The following is a 17,913-nucleotide window of genomic DNA, read 5'->3' on the forward strand; positions in this document are numbered from 1 at the left end:
AGCTAAAGTGGTACCTCAGGTTAAGAACAGACCTCCAAAATGAGGTACCACTGTACATGAAAAGCTTCATAAAACAAAGCATGGAAAAATCTTAAACACATTTTTTAAAAAAAACCCCAATGCTTCTGAATGCCAGTCACTGGAAACCACGGGGGGGGGGGTGCTGCTCTCGTGCTTGGAGCCAGTTTGCAGGCTGCCAACAGGCTTTTGTTGGTTGGCTCCTGTGAGAACAGGATGCTGGAGTAGATGGACCTTTGGCCTGAACCAGCAGGCTCTTCTCATTGGTAGCAAGGAAAAAGAAACAGGTATAAAAAAGGAGAATTCACTGGATGCCAAGATCTAGGTACTCTTTGGTGGGAGAACCCCAGCAGATTTAAAACCACAAATTACGCAGCAAGGTAAAGTGTGGAAATATAAACTGTTTGACCTTTAAAATATGCCTTCCGAAGCTCCCCTCTTCCATAGCATAGAAAAAAACCACACATTTGGTAAGTTGAAAATGGTTTACTTACAAACTCTCCAAAGGTCAGATTCATGGGCTTTTTCCATACAGCATTCAGAAAAAGTTGCACAGGCAGTAAAGCTTGGCTTAGTTACGGTGGGGAATGTTCCTGATTTATTGGCAAAAGGAACACAAGAATGGCTTGTTAGAGCCACACGGTCTGAGCGTGGAGAAACCAGCTCAGACCTCTTTATATGCTGAGTTTCTCAGGTAGACTCAGGTACAGTTGGCTTGATTACCTTCCTCCCAAGGTGAGAGGGAGTGACCTGGCTTTCTCTATGGTATTAACTCTTTCGTGCATTCATTAGACTTAATCATGTTGGTTATATGAAGCTGGTTATCCCACACTTATATTCTTACGATCTTACATGGGGAGTTAGGTCAGTCATAATTCCCCTCTGCACTGACATGTCCTGCCTGTGCAAATACATATCGACTTGTGAGTCTTACTAGCTAAATCAGGACCTTCAGTCCTGGGACTCCACCTCTGTCTGGTAGCACATACTATGTCAGGAGTAGGGCAGGAGGACATGACTTGACCACAACAGCCTAGCAGGCCAGAGGAGGAGATCTGGCAGGCCAAATTTTGCACATGGGCCAGAGGTTCCCCACTCCTGCGCTAAAGGAACAGGATACCTGTTCTCCCTCCCAAAAGAAGCAATTTTACCTCCAAGGATATCCACGCTAAACTCAGTGACAACCACTCAAGGAAAGCCAGACACTGATCAAACATCTTCAACAGAGGCTATGGGGAGCTGCTCTATTTCCTTAGATCCCTGGCTATTGCCCACAAAGCACTTGTCCCAAAATTAATCTTACTGCTATTGAAGCTTGGCTCTACTAAAGAAACATCTCCCAAAGCTGCAGGGGGGGAGAAACAAAACAAACTCAAGATCCGGGTAGGTCTCCTTCCAGTTTGGCTCCAGTGTTAGATCTGATACTTTAAGGCAGGAGTTTTTGTTTGTGAGTGAGAGTCAGATGCCAATATATTGCAATCAAGGGTCGCTGCTTAGTTACAAAACAAGCCCGCAGGTGCTGAAACCGGACGCATTCCCTCTTCTCTGCACTAGCTGTGAAGTGACCTCAGCAAATGAGCTTGGCCTGAATTTCTTATTTCAGCTTTTCTGGCGTTGGAGAGAGAGAGAGAGATCAGCCTGCAAGACGAGTGGGGCTGATATGATTGAATGCTGCTTTTCTAGTGCTTGTGCTAGTGCTACTGGACAGCTTTTAAGAGCATTAGACAGCTACTTGTCATGAGAGCTGTGTAGTCATTTCACTATCAGAGGAACCACAAGTCAGGAGAGGACTGTCTGCTCAAGGCCTGCTGGGGGCCTCTCATAGGCCTCTAATCAGCTCTGAAGAACAGGATGCTGGATTAGATAATCCAGCTAGGAACTCCTTAAAGCGCTGAATTTAGGGTGGTGCGGTCAGTTCCCCAGCACAGGGTGACAAGCCAAGGGGCCACAAAATATCATTATTATTAATGGTAGCCACTGAGACCATTCGTTCAAAAAGCAACTGTCCTAAAAGGAATTATGATGAAAATAAGAAATATGGGGGGGAGCCACCAAATGTTGTCCTCACTCAAGGTGCCATATTACCAAAGTCTGCCCCTGCCCCTTACGTTCTTTAAGCTGGTAAGAGAAAAGTCCTCATTCACATGTAAGGCCCTGTGGACCGCCCTGAGATGTTATGATGAAGAGAGGTATATAAATCTAATAAATAATAAGGTATACTACAGTTACAGACCAAAGAGGGGCTGTACTTTTGACTGTGCCAACCACATCAGAACCACATTTTTCCCCCCAACAACCAGACATGGAGCTCAGCTGTCAGTATCGGAAGAGCAATGTGTGAGCACCTCTGGGGCTGAATAAGCACCATGTGATCAGGACACCGAGATGAACAAAGGGAATATGTGCATATATTAGTGGAAACATCATATGAAATACATTGCTTGCGAAAAAATGTGTACATGAGGCCAAAACTGCTTACAAAAGTGTGTTTATTAGGGGAAATTTGCACGAAAACGCTGGTGAATTTTCATCAGGATTTGTTGTTGATGATGTTGCAGATTGCTGCAGAAATGTGGAGAAACAGAGAGAACTGAAATTGACAGGCCCTACCTGGAGAGAGTCTTGAGGGCCCGAAATAAATGCCCAGAGGGCCACATTTGGCCCCCAACCATGGGGTTTTTCCACCCCTGGAGCAGATGTGCCATTGGTCTGGTTAAGCAGTCTTCTTATATCCCCGCCACCCAAAGTTCTCCTCAATGTTATTAGGTGACCTCTCCCTCTCTCATTGTTTAAGGCCAGGTTCAGGCTGCAAGCCATTGGGATTACATTGAATCATAGCATTGTAGAGTTGGCAGGGACACCCAAGGGCCATCTAGTCCAACCCCTTGCAATGCAGGAATCACAGCGTCTTTCAAGCAATAAACATATGCCTTGGTGAACTCAAAGGCACCTCAAAGGACAACGGCACCTAACAGCATCCCAAGGTAGACCACAGCATTTTGTTATTCTGCAAGGAGACAGAACAGTAAAAAGCTGGAGAGACAAATCAGCAGAAAGCACGTTAAGTTTCAGTTCATTCATTTAATGTTGATTGTCTTGTTTGGTTAAGGTCTTAAGTCACTGTTAAACCAGACTGATTTATTTTTTTACGTTTCAGACAAGCAGAAAGACAAGAAGGATCTTTTTAATTATGAGAAAGAAGCAGCAATCACGTAATAAGAGTGCTCCTGTGGAATATTCACACTCTAAACAGGAGAGGTTGGGTTCCATTTCCCCCTGTTTTGGCTTTTAGCTAAACAAATAAAAGTGTTGCTCCTACTACCTAACAGGACGTGCTATTCCTTCATTTCCCAGCCCTGGTTACACATCATGTCACCACTGGGCTTCAGCCCAGAAAGCCCATTCAGCATCTGCATTCAGCTGCACTGAGTATGAGTCAGCAGCAAGAGTCAAGAGGGCCAGAAAGCTCTTGACATTAGCAGTGCAACAAACTGCTACGAAACAACACGGCGCTTCTACACAAGGGAAGGCTGATCTAACCATATGGATGTTGATCAATTTTCCATTTGGCCCGCTGATTCATCTCGAAATAATCATGCCAGTCCTAATTGACATCCACTCCGTCTAACATCTCGACACAGACATAAAAACAGAACTGTTTCCTATTTAACATGGGCTGACTGAGATGGGGACTCTTGCTTTTTTACTCTATTTCCCACCCACCCACCGTGGCTCAAAACTGATTCATTCATTGGCCCCAATATGAAAAAGTCGCTCGAGACAATCTGATTGTGCTGTGCTTCTCATGAAGATCCAGGGATTCAAAAAGATGTGAGGAACCTCTGGTCCTCCAGGTGTTCCCAAACTACAACTCCCATCAGCCCTGGGAAAGTATGAGCAATGGGCAGGGATGATGGGAGCTGTAGTCAGCATCATCTAAATGTTCAAAACCTACCTGTTGACCCAAGAAAATAAGAGCTCCTAGCAGAAATACGCACACCCAGACAGCATGGCCAATGATAAGGAAAGAGATGGGAACTGTATTCCACAACACCTGGAGGGTACCATATTGCCTAGTTCTGGGGCCATAAACCAAGAACGCAAACTTAATAAACAAAACAAAACAAAAAAAAGCAATAGCCACAACCCAAACCCTTCACCTAAAATTAAACCTGAAGTTGGTTTGTAAAGCAAAATCTGCCAGATGCTAAAAATCCAAGTGTGGAGAACTTTTGTCCCTTGGAATGTTGCTGAACTACAACTCCCATCATCCCCAACCATTGGTCTTGCTTGCTGTGACTGATGGGAACTGTAGTTCAGCCACACCCGGAGGGCTAAAGGTTCCCCACACCTGCTATAATCAATCTCACAATCTAAAAACAACAGCATTGGAAGATGCGGTCTGTTCACTGATGACAGCTGCACATTGCATACCGGTGGCAAATGTACCCCCCGCAAAAAATTACCTAGATGCAGCTGGGCCCCAGTGAATACACCAGATATGGGGCAGCCGTGGTCCTCCAGATGTTCCTCGACTCCAGCTCCCATCATCCCTGAGCATTGACCAGGTACAGAACATACAAACACACACACACACACACACACAAACTTGGTCATGATGACTAGCTGGAGCCTTCATTGAGTCAGATACAGAAAAAGTTTATTAGAGGTGAGAGAATTGTGCCTTAGAATAGCCTCCCACTAATCTAGCGCTCTTCAGATGCTTTGAACTACAGCTCCCAACCCCAATGGGATTTGGGGTCTAAAACATCTGGAGGGCACGAGATCGGGGTGCAGTGGGATGGGGAGACAGGCTTAGAAAAGGGTTGTACATCCATTTCATTCCATGTTGTTTGGACAGAAGTTGAGTTGTTGCTTTTGTTTTGGGCAAACGCTTAATCAGCAGCCAGGGATGGGATCTTGCAGACAAATGGAAATTCTCTGCTGCAGCTATTGTCATTCCAAGACCTTAAAGCTATGAAAAAGAAATTGGGTAGGTGGGTAGGGAGAGAGAGAGAGAGAGAGAGAGAGAGAAATAAGGAGTGTGTTGGGTGGAGTTTTACACCCCAGTTCCCAAGGAAGGAAGCAATGGCAGCATATTGAAGAGGCAAAGCTTCTGCTAGCTCAAACTCAGAAGCAATGTTCCACTGTACCCAATATGAATAATATTAATCCTGCACACAGGGAAGTAGCATGTCACTGAGAATACAAGACTTGAATGTAATCACTTTCTAACTTTAAGAACAGGGGCCTAAATTCGCTCACTTTCCTCTCCCCTCTAGCTCCCATTTTCCTTTCGTGTCAAACTTTGTGAGATCACTTCCCCTTTGTGCCCTAACAGGAAGAGGGCATAGCTATATATGGTCCTCGCTGCTAATGGTGGACCTATATTTTGGGGCCCCCTGAAGCTTGAACTGTTATGGGGGGGGCCCCATCACAACCAGCAACGAGGTCTGAATAACCACTTTTGCATCTGCTTCAGTACTTTTGTGAACTCATTGTTATTCCTCTAGGGTCTTGACCTCTGCTAAGAAGGGGGGCGTGGGCAGGATACATTAGCCACAGCAGAACAGCCAACTTACCACAGTGTTCCACATTTACAATATCTGTGCTGCTGATTCGCAAACTTTGGGATTGCTGAAATATACACAGCAAAAAAATCAACCCAGTTGAGTCGTGCGACTCAAATTGGGTCTACTAGACCCCCAAAATTTAAGTAATGTGGATGAAGTCATTAGTTTCAGAGTAGATTCGCCCCTGCTCCCTGCCTGGGTAGACTCTCTTTCTGCTTTTTTCCACCATGTCTGCAACATGACAACATCTGCATCTCATAAGCATGTGCTCTGTCCCTGAGTTGTGAGGCACTCAGGAAACAACAACTCTGCTCCATCCTTTATGTGACAGCCACTCAGATACACCCTCCCATCAGATGTCAAAGCGATAAACAACTACCTGACATTCAGAAGACATCTGAAGGCAGCCCTGTTCAGGGAAGTTTTTAATATGTGACATTTTAGTGTATTTTTCATCTTTGTTGGAAGCCGCCCAGAGTGGCTGGGGAAACCCAGCCAGATGGGCGGGGTACAAATAATAAATTATTATGATTATTATTATTATTATTATTATTATTATTATTATTATTATTATCTGAAGGTGGCAATCATATTGCCTCTTGCCTTTTCTCCTGCCTGAGCATCCCCAGCTCCTGGGAAGAGGCCATCTCTGAGATACATCTACTGTACCACCTACCACTGCTGTATCTGTACCAGATCTGCACACAGTCTTCATCTTCTGGTTTAGAGTGGATCCCGTCGTCTGGTTGATTGCCATCCCAGTAGTTATAGTCATATGAGGAGCCATCTGTCCATTCAAAATTGCTTTCCTACCAAATACATCACCAGGGAGTTAGTGCTAGGGAAACAGACACGAAATGGCACATATTCAATCTTTGCTGTTAACCAGCATAGATGGAAGCATTTGGAGCATTCTAGGGACGGAGAAGAAATGCCATTCAGTTTACATTTCAAGGCGAACCTAGCTAACTCACGCTTTCCAAAGCGATACACAAGCCAACGAGCGGTTATTTTTTTCAAAACTTCTCTGAATTTTGACAATGCAGTTCTCGAGCGAAGCCGTGGGTACAAAAACGCACGTACAGTGGCAAAGTGTGAATAAGCGTGCATGTATTGGTGAAAAACTGCATTATATTAGGAGAAAATGCTTTGCAAAAAAAATGGTCAAAAATCACATACAAGGAGAAACCCACATTTCATTGCTGGTGAATTTTCATGAGGATTCTTTAAAAAAACAAGCAGATGTGGAAATGTGTAGAACTGAATTTAAGGCTGGAAAACAGAGAAACGGAGAAAAATCAAAATGAGCAGATTCATCTATTCTTGGTTTTGAGATACCATTTCAGCTGTCATTACAGCTGCTCAGCAAACCTGAACAATTGGTTTTGAAAAGCAAATGCCTTGCCCAAGAAGGCAACTTTGTGAGTGTGTGTGTGCTATATATTTGTTGACTGAATAAATGGCTGTTGTTTCATTTCGAGACCAGTATCTGTATCAATTACAGGTAGGACTTCCGTCATGGGGCTTCTGTATTATAAAAAACCCAGAAACGAGATGGCAAACTGATGTGTGGGCATGAGTCATCTTTGTGTACTTTTTAATGTACTGAAATCAGTTGGTTGGATCCGGGCTAAATTGGCTGAAGATAAATTCAATTAAATCAATGGGGTGTGGTTGTGATTTTAACTTAATGTGCATTAAAACCAATGGGTTTAACCAACCTATTCCCCTAATATACCATACTGGCCTGAATATAAGTTGCACCCAAATATAAGCCACATCTTTAAAATTGGAGGGGGGGGGAAGAAAAAAAGAAAAAATATCCAGATATAAGCTGCTCCATTCCTCACTGCTCCTGGCTGCAAATGGGGGGGGGGGGGCTGCATTGCCAACAGCCTTTCCCTTCCTCACTCTCTCCCTTCTCAGCCTTGGGGGAGAGGACGGGGCACTACGCGCAGGGCGGGTGCCGCTTTGCGGCGCTCCTGGCTGCGCACAATATACAAGCTGCACTTATATGGTCGGAATTGGGGTAAAGAGTGAGGCTTATATTCAGGCCAATATGGTTCACATTTTTGCAAGAAATTCCCCTTAATACAATAATGCAGTGTGATGTAGTGGTTAAGAGCGGTAGTCTCGTAATCTGGGGAACCGGGTTCGCGTCTCCGCTCCTCCACATGCAGCTGCTGGGTGACCTTGGGCCAGTCACACTTCCTTGAAGTCTCTCAGCCCCACTCACCTCACAGAGTGTTTGTTGTGGGGGAGGAAGGGAAAGGAGAATGTTAGCCGCTTTGAGACTCCTTAAAGGGAGTGAAAGGCGGGATATCAAATCCAAACTCTTCTTCTTCTTCTTCTTCTATACAGGCAACTCTCCATTTTACGTTCCAAGACACTGTGTGTTTAAGTGAAATCGTGCATATTTGGAACATCATTGAAAAAGTCTGCAAACAGCACCTTTTCTCCCTCCAAACCTCCTTGCTCAAACTCCAACTCAGTGCAAGGGCTCCTGGGATTGCACATGCGAAGGCTTGTGGAACTGATAAACACTGCTTTTGAGCCATTTCTGCCATTTTCTTGCTCTTTTAAGGCCCACTTTCCCCTTTTCGTACCACTCCGGGCTTCGCACCGATGTGTGCATACGTAACGGGGGAGTTGCCTGTACATTATTCTCACTAATATATGCAGTTCTATGCCCAGCTATCTCCTACCATGCAGTTTTGGATGCAAGTTAGAGAGTTGCACTGCATACAATTCTGAGAAGGGCAGATTTTGTAGAACAGCTGCCTTTCAGTGCACATACTGCTTTGAATAGAGCCAATGAGGTAGGGTGTAGAGTAAACCTATTGCGGAAGAATTTTGTATTTTGAGGAGGCAGGTTAATTAGTTTATACAATTCATTCTCCTTGCTTACTGGAACATCCTAAAAAGTTAAATCTTGGGAGCAAGACCTAGCGAAGAACAGTTGCTGTGCTCATTGGGCGTGACATCCTGTGCAGATCCTAATATAGAGTTAACTCTACTTACTTTGTGTGATTTACTGCTGGCTCACTCCTGTCAATAACCGACTTCCCTCAGGGCAGAAGCATAGGAATATATAGGCATATAGGAAGCTGCCAGGGCTATTTAATTATCCAGTTGTTACTTTGTGGAAAAGCATCTGCCCTCCATGCAGAAGATCCCAGCATCTCCAGGTAGGTTTGGGAGAGAACCCCCCCCCCCCATCTGAAACTCTGGAGAGCTGCTGCCAAGTCAGCATAGATCAGGGGTAGGCAAACTAAGGTCCGTGGGCCGGATGTGGCCCAATCGCCTTCTCAATCCGGCCCGCAGACGGCCCGGGAATCACTGTTTTTACATGAGTCAAATGTGTGCTTTTATTTAAAATGCATCTCTGGGTTATTTGTGGCACATAGGAATTCGTTCATTTCCCCCCAAAAAATATAGTCCGCCCCCCTACAAGGTCTGAGGGACAGCCCACGGCTGAAAAAGGTTGCTGACCCCGGCATAGACTATGCTGACCTAGATGGATAAACAGGCTGACTCAATATAAAGCAGGGCTATTTCCCTTAATGCTCCACTTCTGCTAGGCTAGATGCTACCAAAGTCTCACCCAGCAGGTCTCTTCTTCTTATGGGCCTGATGAGAGGTGCAGCAACTGATACGGTTAGGTTCTTACCTGTCTTAGATCATTAAGTCCCATCCAAACATCCGTTGGTATTCCAGGCACTCGGCTGTTTACCAGGTCGTAGACGAATACATTCTCTTCCCAGCTGCCAATAGTTGTATGTAATTAGGAATGCAAAGCTCTGTTAATACTTATTTCTTTATTTCATTGCATTGACACCCTACCTTTCTTGCAAGGAGCTCAAGGTGGCAGACATGGCTCTCCCTCTCCTCATTTAATCCCCTTGCAACCCTGCAAGGTAGGTTAAGCTGAGAGGCCTAGCCCCAAGGTCACCCAGTGGGTTTCAAGGCTGAGTGCAGATTCAAACCCTTACTTCCCCAGGTCCTAGTCCAACGCTCTAACCACTATGCTGTGCTAGCTCTTTCTTTTTAGTTGGCTACACTTCTCATTTTTCCAACCTCAAATTTCAGTGTTCTGCCTTTTGCAGCAATGTGCAGTTTCAAATTCCTCACAAAAGTCTTCAGCATTTTAGTGCAAATATCTCCTAATAAACAACTTTTTATGCACTGTTTTGACTCATGCACGCCACTTCTGCAAGACTTTTCTCCTGATATGATGCATCTTTGTAGGTTATTTTCATTAAGATATTCATCTTAAGCACATGTTGACCTGATACGTGCATTTCTGTAAACACGGGTTGGTTGGAGAAGAGCATCGCAAAAACCATCAAGGACTTGGGCTAACCAGGGTAAATAGCGATATTGCTGCCAGGTAATCAATGAATCATATTGTTAGGAGAGGGACCTCAAAGTTCATGTAGTCCCACCCTCAGCTGATGCAGGAAGTCGGCACTACATTCTATGCTTAAAGGTAAAGGTAAAGGGACCCCTGACCTTTAGGTCCAGTCGCGAACGGCTCTGGGGTTGCAGCGCTCATCTCACTTTACTGGCCAAGGGAGCCGGTGTACAGCTTCCGGGTCATGTGGCCAGCATGACTAAGCTGCTTCTGGCGAACCAGAGCAGCGCACGGAAACGCCGTTTACCTTCCCGCGGAGCGGTACCTATTTATCTACTTGCACTTTGACGTGCTTTCGAACTGCTAGGTTGGCAGGAGCAGGGACTGAGCAACGGGAGCTCACCCCATCACAGGGATTCTAACCGCCAACCTACTGATCAGCAAGCTCTAGGCTCAGTGGTTTAGACCACAGCGCCACCTGCGTCCCCATTCTATGCTTAAAAACCTCTAAAAATCCACCAAATTCCAATGCAGCCTGTCCCACTGTCAAACAGCTCATACCATCAGGAAGTACTTCCTAAGGTTAATCTAAATCCTTTACCTTGTCATTTGAAGCTACTGGAGCAACAGGAAAACAAATTTGTTCTGCCTATACAACAGTCCTCTGGATATCTGAGGATAGTACAGTGGTGCCCCGCAAGACGAATGCCTTGGAAGACAAAAAACTCGCAAGACGAAAGAGTTTTTCGTTTTCTGAGGTGCTTCGCAAGACAGATTTCCCTAAGGGCTTGCTTCGCTAGATGAAACAGCCCTGCCTCTCGTGTCATGGCGACGGTCACTGCACGCACGCATGCACGCTCGCTTTCCCGCTCCTCCGGCTCCCTCCCACCTTCCCGCTGACGGTTGGTGCCTCGTGCCGCTGCCCACCCCCCTCGCGCGCTCCCCTCAGAGAGCCGTTGCCGCCAGCAGCCAGCGTTGCAGCCAGAGTCACGCTCCTGAGCCCCGCCGCCCTCCAGCAGCCACGTCGCACGGTGGCCACAACGCGCGGGTGAGTCTGAGGTACCGGCTGCAGCAGCTGTCCTGCTTCTCCCCGCCCCTCCCCGCCGTTGTCAGTGTTTAAATGCAGTGGTGCTTTGCAAGACGAAAAAACTCGCATAACGAAAAAACTCGCGGAACGAATTAATTTCGTCTTGCAAGGCACCACTGTATAGTCTCACCTTTCAATTGTTTCTTTTCCAAACGAACCATCTCCAACTCCTTCAACCTTTCCCTCACAGGACTTGGTTCCTAAACCGCTCGCCATTTTTGTCTCCATCCTCTGAACACATCCCAAGTGTTCCACAGCAACAAGGCACCAGAGAAGGGTGATACATTAGGGTAAATGGGGCGACATTATTGCATGATTCTTACCTGTGAATGGAAGCTAATTTGGCTGATTTTAGGCCGATGGAGAACTCTGCACAATACAAGTCAGCCTCCGCCCATGTTTTATTGATTGGAAAGTATCTATAGCAAAAGCCTTCATATTCAGTCCAAAAGAGAGGGCAAGAGTAAGATAGAATTGGCTCTGGCAAAGCTAGGGAGAGAGGAAGGAAATAGGTTAGAGAGGCACATATCTCAACACACTTCCACTTGTCAGATTCACTTGCTATCAGTCCTGGGAGCCCAGAAGATTACAAGGGTCAGGAAAGCCACCTCTGTCTCAACAACGGTTGTCAAAAGAGATGAGCAACAGCTGTCATTTCCATGCATCTTGACACACCATTGGCTGCGGGCAATGCAGAGCTGGGAGGGGGAAGTGCTCAGGAGAGGCATGTGGAAAGAAGCCCACAAAAGAGGAGATTAGATAAAACCCACCACGCTGGATAAACAGCCTTGTCCTCCTATCCCCTCTAGCAAATACCACTTCAGCGGGCGACGTCACGTCTCTTAACGTGGGAAAGAAGGACCGGAATTGTGTCCCCCACCCATCCCAATGTCCCTGACTCATTGCCAGTTTGCTACCAAGCTAGGCTCCTGGTTCTTGCGCTAATTCACAAAGATCTAACCCACCTTGGTAGCTCAGTTGGTAGAGAGCATGAGACTCTTAAATCTCAGGGTTGTGGGTTCAAGTCCCATGTTGGGCAAAAGATTCCTGCATTGCAGGGGGTTGGACCAGATGACCCTTATGTTCCCTTCCAATTCCATGGTTTTATAAACCGGGATCCAAAGCACCTAAGGAGCTCTTGATCCCTTATGTTCTACCTTGATAATTGAGAGTTTCATCTAGCCCCTGAGGTTTGGTCAGCCTTTAACTAGAGACCAAGCTTTTAGTGTGACAGGACCTTCCCTGTGGAACTCCCTGTCACTACAGATTCAGCACAAATCATCCCTGCCTTCTTTCAGCCATCTCCAAAAAGCTGCGCTATTCAGACAGGTCTTTCCAATGTGGATTTCTTTTTATTGATGTTTGTTATTTATCTTTCGGTGAGTTTGTATACTGCCTGGCTGTGTCTTTTTCAAAAAAATGAAAGTGTGGTCTATAAATATTTCAATCAATCAATCAATCAATGACACCATTAAAAGCAGGGAGGGTATGTTTCTGGAGTGTGGCAAAGACATGAGACAGAAGGTTCATTCTCAGTGTTACCGTAAATATCAAGGGCAGGTTGGGGAAACTTTTGGTCCTCCAGATCTGGCCAAACTTCAACTCCCATCAGCTCAGCAAGCACAGCCAATGGCCAGGGATGATGGGAGTTGTAGTTCAGCCAAAGGGTCTGCACACCTTACTGGAAGGATGAGTCAGGCCCCAGTTGAAGCTTTCAAGCTGGTTTCCCCCTTCAAATTCCTCTTCAGAAAACGGCCCATCGTCTGGTGGAAAATGAAGCTGTCTGAACCATTCAGCTTGTTGAATTTCTGTACCACTTGCCCCAGTAGGTAACATTAATTTGATTAGCTCCAGTGCACCAGAGGTGCCTGAAAGAATTTTAAGGTTAAATGTGCAAGAGGAGAGAAGGCGCAGCAGGTCAACCCCCTAATTAGCACCTTTCCTGTTCAGTTGCCAATGGCCACGTAGGCCCACTCTTTGGACGAGCGGCCAGTAAGCATTCAACTCCCAGGGCTGAGTTAAATCAAGGATGTCATATTCGCCTCAGGATTTATTTGCTAGCTGTATTTTTAAAAAGAGAAAATAATATAATAGTCAGAGGCACCAGCTTGTAAGGGTGATTGGGGAGGGGGGCCGACGCCACACGTGTGATCTAGCGATGTCCCAACGTCATGCGTGTGACGTCAGGAGGAGCCAGGGGTGGAGCCAAACATGGCGGCCACACGGCTCAATGGCCAGCAGCTCCTCCTCCGCCTCTTCTTGGTGCCGCCACTGGCAGGAGGCTGCTTCAACCCTTCTTCCCCTCTGTGGCACGAGAAGGAGGACGGGCGCTCAGCTCCACGTTTATGGGACATTGGGGGGCAGCCCCTACCCCAAAAATATGGGGGTCCCTAAGGGGTTCGGCCACTAGGAACCAGTGCCCCTGATGCAAGTTAAAAGGTCTGCAAAATCTGATGGGTTAAGGTAGTCACTTACATGTCACATGAAGAAACAGGACAAATAGGTATTGATGGAAATAAAGAAGTAGCAATGATATCTATTATTTGTTTATTTATGTGCTGGGCATGTGGGCTCTGGGAGTATGGGGATTTTCTTTCTCTCTCTCTCTGCCTTCCTAGTAGCTTTGGGGCGCCTCCAAGGGTTTGGGTATATGCTATTTTTATGTATACACAGGACCCTTAGAACCAAACCCCCGCATAAGATGAGATCATATGGTATTTCAGTAAAGCTCAGATGCACTCACTTTCTCTAGAATATGTTCCACCAACTTCAGTGACTGAACTGCGCACGCACCGAAAGAAAGTGAAATTAATTCCTTCCATCTTTAGTCACATGGCATCAAGAGAAAGGGAAGAAATTCGATTCTGGCCTCATTTGAAGCCAGATCTATTCAATCTACAACTTCCAAAATTTCATGAGAACAGAAACACAGCTATCCTTTGAAATTTGCCCTTATCCCAGTTTTGCAATGCAGATCAGCAATTGAACAATGTTTACAAAAATGCAAAAATTGAGAAATTGATTGAAAAATGTTTATTAAGAGAAATTTGAAATAAAATCCTGATTAATTTCCAGGAGCTTTTTTTCCTCCTTAATTACATACTGCTGCAAATGTTAGGATAGGAAAAATTAGAAACTGAGAGCCAAAATGAGCAGATCCTTCCATCCCTAAATGCATCCAAAGTAAGGTTAGTTATACTGCAATGGAGCTCAGACACTTCTCACCCTTTTCTACTTTATACTCCAGCAGTTGGATCCGTAATAAGTTAGTTGTGTTTAATTTCCATTCATTTCAGTGTAAATTAAGTTAAGATCATGACTGCCATCCCTTTGATTTAATTGGGTTTAAGTTCAACTATTTTAGCCTGAATCCAACCCATTAATTTGAGTAAGTTAAAAACAACAACAACAAAGTACACTATAATCCCTAATGCCCATAAATCATTTTATCATCTCATTTCTTGGCATTTCAATAACACAGAAGTTCCACAACAACTTAATTATGCAATCAAATAAATCCACATAATTTGTACAAATAGTGGTCTGGAAATGAAATGACAGTGAGTAAGTATACCACAAACTTTCAAACAGTTTAGCTGAGCCATAATGACGGCTGAGATGCTATCTGAACATTAGGGATGAATGAATCTGTCAATTTCTATTTATTGCTGTTTGTCATGTTTCCAATCTTCATTTCAGTTCTTTACACGTCTACATCAGTTTGTTTGTTTTTCATTTTAAAAAATACTCATAAAAATTGATCAGCATTTTTGTGTGAATTTCTCCTAATATACACATTTTTGTATGCATTTATGACCAATATTATTTTGTAAAGTGATTTCCTCTAATAGAATGCCTCTTAAGGTATATTAATTATGCATATATATATATATATATATATATATATACAGGCATTTTCATGCACACATTAACCTGGTATATGTATTTTTTGACACATTACTTGACTGGAGAACTGCATTGCAAAATTCAGAGAAGTATGAATTTCAAAAGCTAGCTGAGTTTCAGTTTACATACTGTTTTGAAAAGTACATAGGTTTGCCTTTAAACTGAATGAATTTTATTCCCTATTCCTACTGAACACAGGCTGCCACCAGAACTGGATTCAACGATAAAGTTGGAGCAAATTGTCAATTTCGTTGAGAACTTTCCATGTTGCCTTTTCATCAAAGCCTTTTGATTCCTGATAAGCCACCCATAAATCCCAACTTTTCTGACTTAATTACAAAAAACAAAGATGATCTATCAAAGAATGGCATGAGAGAATACAGGACCGTGTTTCAACAGCAAACTAACTCACTTTATTAGTTTCAGAGAACAAAACCTAAGAGAAAATAACTTTTAAGTGAAGAAGGATTCATTTCAGTGATCAATATAGGAGATACGGGCTGCTACCAAACGTATATAGTGGGCTTACAGTGTTCTAATACACTTATGTTAGTTTGGGTCAATAGCTGCTGTGCTCCACAGGAAGGAGTCACTGAACATTCTACCCTTCTGCCTATCTTTTATTTCTAAAGCTTATGCATTTTGTGATATAAATGGAATCTATCTATTTATAGCTCTATTTAGAGCATTTTCTCAAAGGGGGAGGGAGACAAAAACCAAGAGGTGATATTTAGGACCCAAGATTAAACCTCAACCTGATTAAAACCCCAAGCAAAATTACCTTGGCTTCAGGTGTCCCAGTTTTGAGTATTTTATCGTTGGAGATGGGTACTCACCTTGACTGATTTTAATATTGGTGTGTGGGAAAGCCTGGATGGCGAGCAGCACCCCAGAGAAAGTAGCGCAGAAATTCCACCTCGATATCATAGCTGGTCGAGAGCAAGTCTCCTCTTCCGAGCTGCAAAGAACTGGCTGCTCCGTGTTTTTCCTCCCTTTGTAGTGCTACTGAAGTCACTGGAGCAGCTGCAAAGAGGCTTTGTAGACAACTCCCTCCCTTGTAAGGGCAAACTTTCAACAAGATTTGCACAGGATGCTGGCCGAACGCCTCACAGCCTAACCTCCCACACCACTGGCCACTCTTTCTCACTCCTCCAGATGACCTGATTATTGAGCATCCATCATGATCTGCTCATGCAAAGCTTGTGTGGCATTTGTACTATAATTATTTCACATCTGTCTCTGGGTAGTTCTATGACAATGAGCATTCTGTTGCGCAAGGGCAACAGAGCACTTCAAAGGTGCGGATTTTGTATGCGCTTGAACCCCTTCCTTAACGCACTGCAACACAACAACCCAGAGTGTCCCAGACAAAACCAAGTTAAGGCTAAAATGGAATAACCTGCCCTTGTCACCCAGCAGTAGAAATGACCTAACAACCCCTTAAGATGATTGCTATGTGACTTAGAGGTAAATCCCAAAGGCGATTCGCAGTTCCAAAAAGCAATGGTGCTGGATTTCAGAACATAAAGCCACTTCAAGCTTTCTTTTAAAAGCTTTCCATCTTGGTGCTTTTAAAAAAATACTTGCCAGGACTGTCAAAGGCGGAGGCAGGTCCAAGTCTCAGAGCTGCTAAGTCTATGAAGGAACACAGCACAGTGAAAGATATGTGGCAATATACCACATTTTTAAAAAGACCAGTAAGGGGTGTTCCTACAAATCGCCCAATGCACTCAATTTAACGTGTCAGGTGGTAGTTGGGGATGAATCCTGTCTACACTTCTCCCATGTTGATGCACACACTGAGAGATGGCATTTCTTCAAAGGTGTTTTTCCCCCCCGAGGAAATTTATGAGATTTCTTTTTCCTTTTCTCAGCCCTCAAGGTGTGTGGGGGGGGGGATTGCTCTGCACAGTGTTTTTGAATATTCTCCACTATATTGGGTGGGGGCTGCCATTCCTCTTCCCCCTTCTGAACACACACACACACACTGTCATGGGGCAATGCGGAGACATTGGGAAGGAAACAAAATGGCAGCCAGGTGGCTGACAGAGTTGCTCCTACTACCCAAGAGCCAGTGCGGTGTTAGTGGTTAGTATTTGACTTAGAACTGGGAGACCAGGGTTCAAATCCTCACTCAGCCATGAAACTTGGTGGGTGACCTTGGAAGTTAGTCACTGCCTCTCAGCCTAACCTGCCTCACAGGGTTGTTGTGGAGCTAAACATACATAAGAACGTTTTTCCTACTGAAACTTCGAACTGTGGCTGTGTCTAGTGGCAACTCATGTGACCCCACCCCACTCCCCAACTGCCAGTCCATATGTGCCCACTCAATCTGCAGAACTGGCATTTATACAAGTGCCACATAATGTGTGTTTTCCACGCTTGTGAGAAATCAATATTTTAGTGTGGAACGTGTCCAGAGGAGGGCAACCAAAATGGTCAAAGGCCTGGAAATGATGCCTTATGAGGAACGGCTAAGGGAGCTGGGCATGTTTAGCCTGGAGAAGAGGAGATTAAGGGGTGATATGATAGCCATGTTCAAATATATAAAAGGATGTCACATAGAGGAATGAGAAAGGTTGTTTTCTGCTGCTCCAGAGAAGCGGACACGGAGCAATGGATCCAAACTACAAGAAAGAAGATTCCACCTAAACATTAGGAAGAACTTCCTGACAGTAAGAGCTGTTCGACAGTGGAATTTGCTGCCAAGGAGTGTGGTGGAGTCTCCTTCTTTGGAGGTCTTTAAGCAGAGGCTTGACAACCATATGTCAGGAGTGCTCTGATGGTGTTTCCTGCTTGGCAGGGGGTTGGACTTGATGGCCCTTGTGGTCTCTTCCAACTCTTCTATGATTCTATATATTCTCTGAAACTCCCCTCCCCACTGATATTACACAGCCTCCCCTGAAAATGCCTCTGCTGTGATATTTTCGATGTCAGCTAAACCATTTTCAGGGGAGGCTGAGCCTATCCACACA

General features: G+C 44.8%; 1 protein-coding gene across 1 annotated transcript; it reads right to left on the minus strand.

The window, feature by feature from the left end:
* Positions 1-2,492: 2,492 nt before the first annotated feature.
* On the minus strand, positions 2,493-16,199 carry CLEC19A (C-type lectin domain containing 19A). Its single transcript, XM_083413823.1, has 5 exons — positions 15,775-16,199; positions 11,356-11,521; positions 9,262-9,355; positions 6,268-6,400; positions 2,493-4,993 (listed from the first exon to the last, which is right to left on the minus strand). The coding sequence occupies exons 1-5, from the start codon at positions 15,863-15,865 to the stop codon at positions 4,914-4,916; spliced, it is 564 nt and encodes a 187-aa protein (XP_083269949.1). The 5' UTR covers positions 15,866-16,199; the 3' UTR covers positions 2,493-4,913.
* Between the last annotated feature and the right edge of the window lie 1,714 nt (positions 16,200-17,913).

This window comes from Podarcis tiliguerta (assembly GCF_965153285.1).
Source record: "Podarcis tiliguerta genome assembly, chromosome: 14".
Lineage (NCBI taxonomy): Eukaryota > Metazoa > Chordata > Lepidosauria > Squamata > Lacertidae > Podarcis > Podarcis tiliguerta.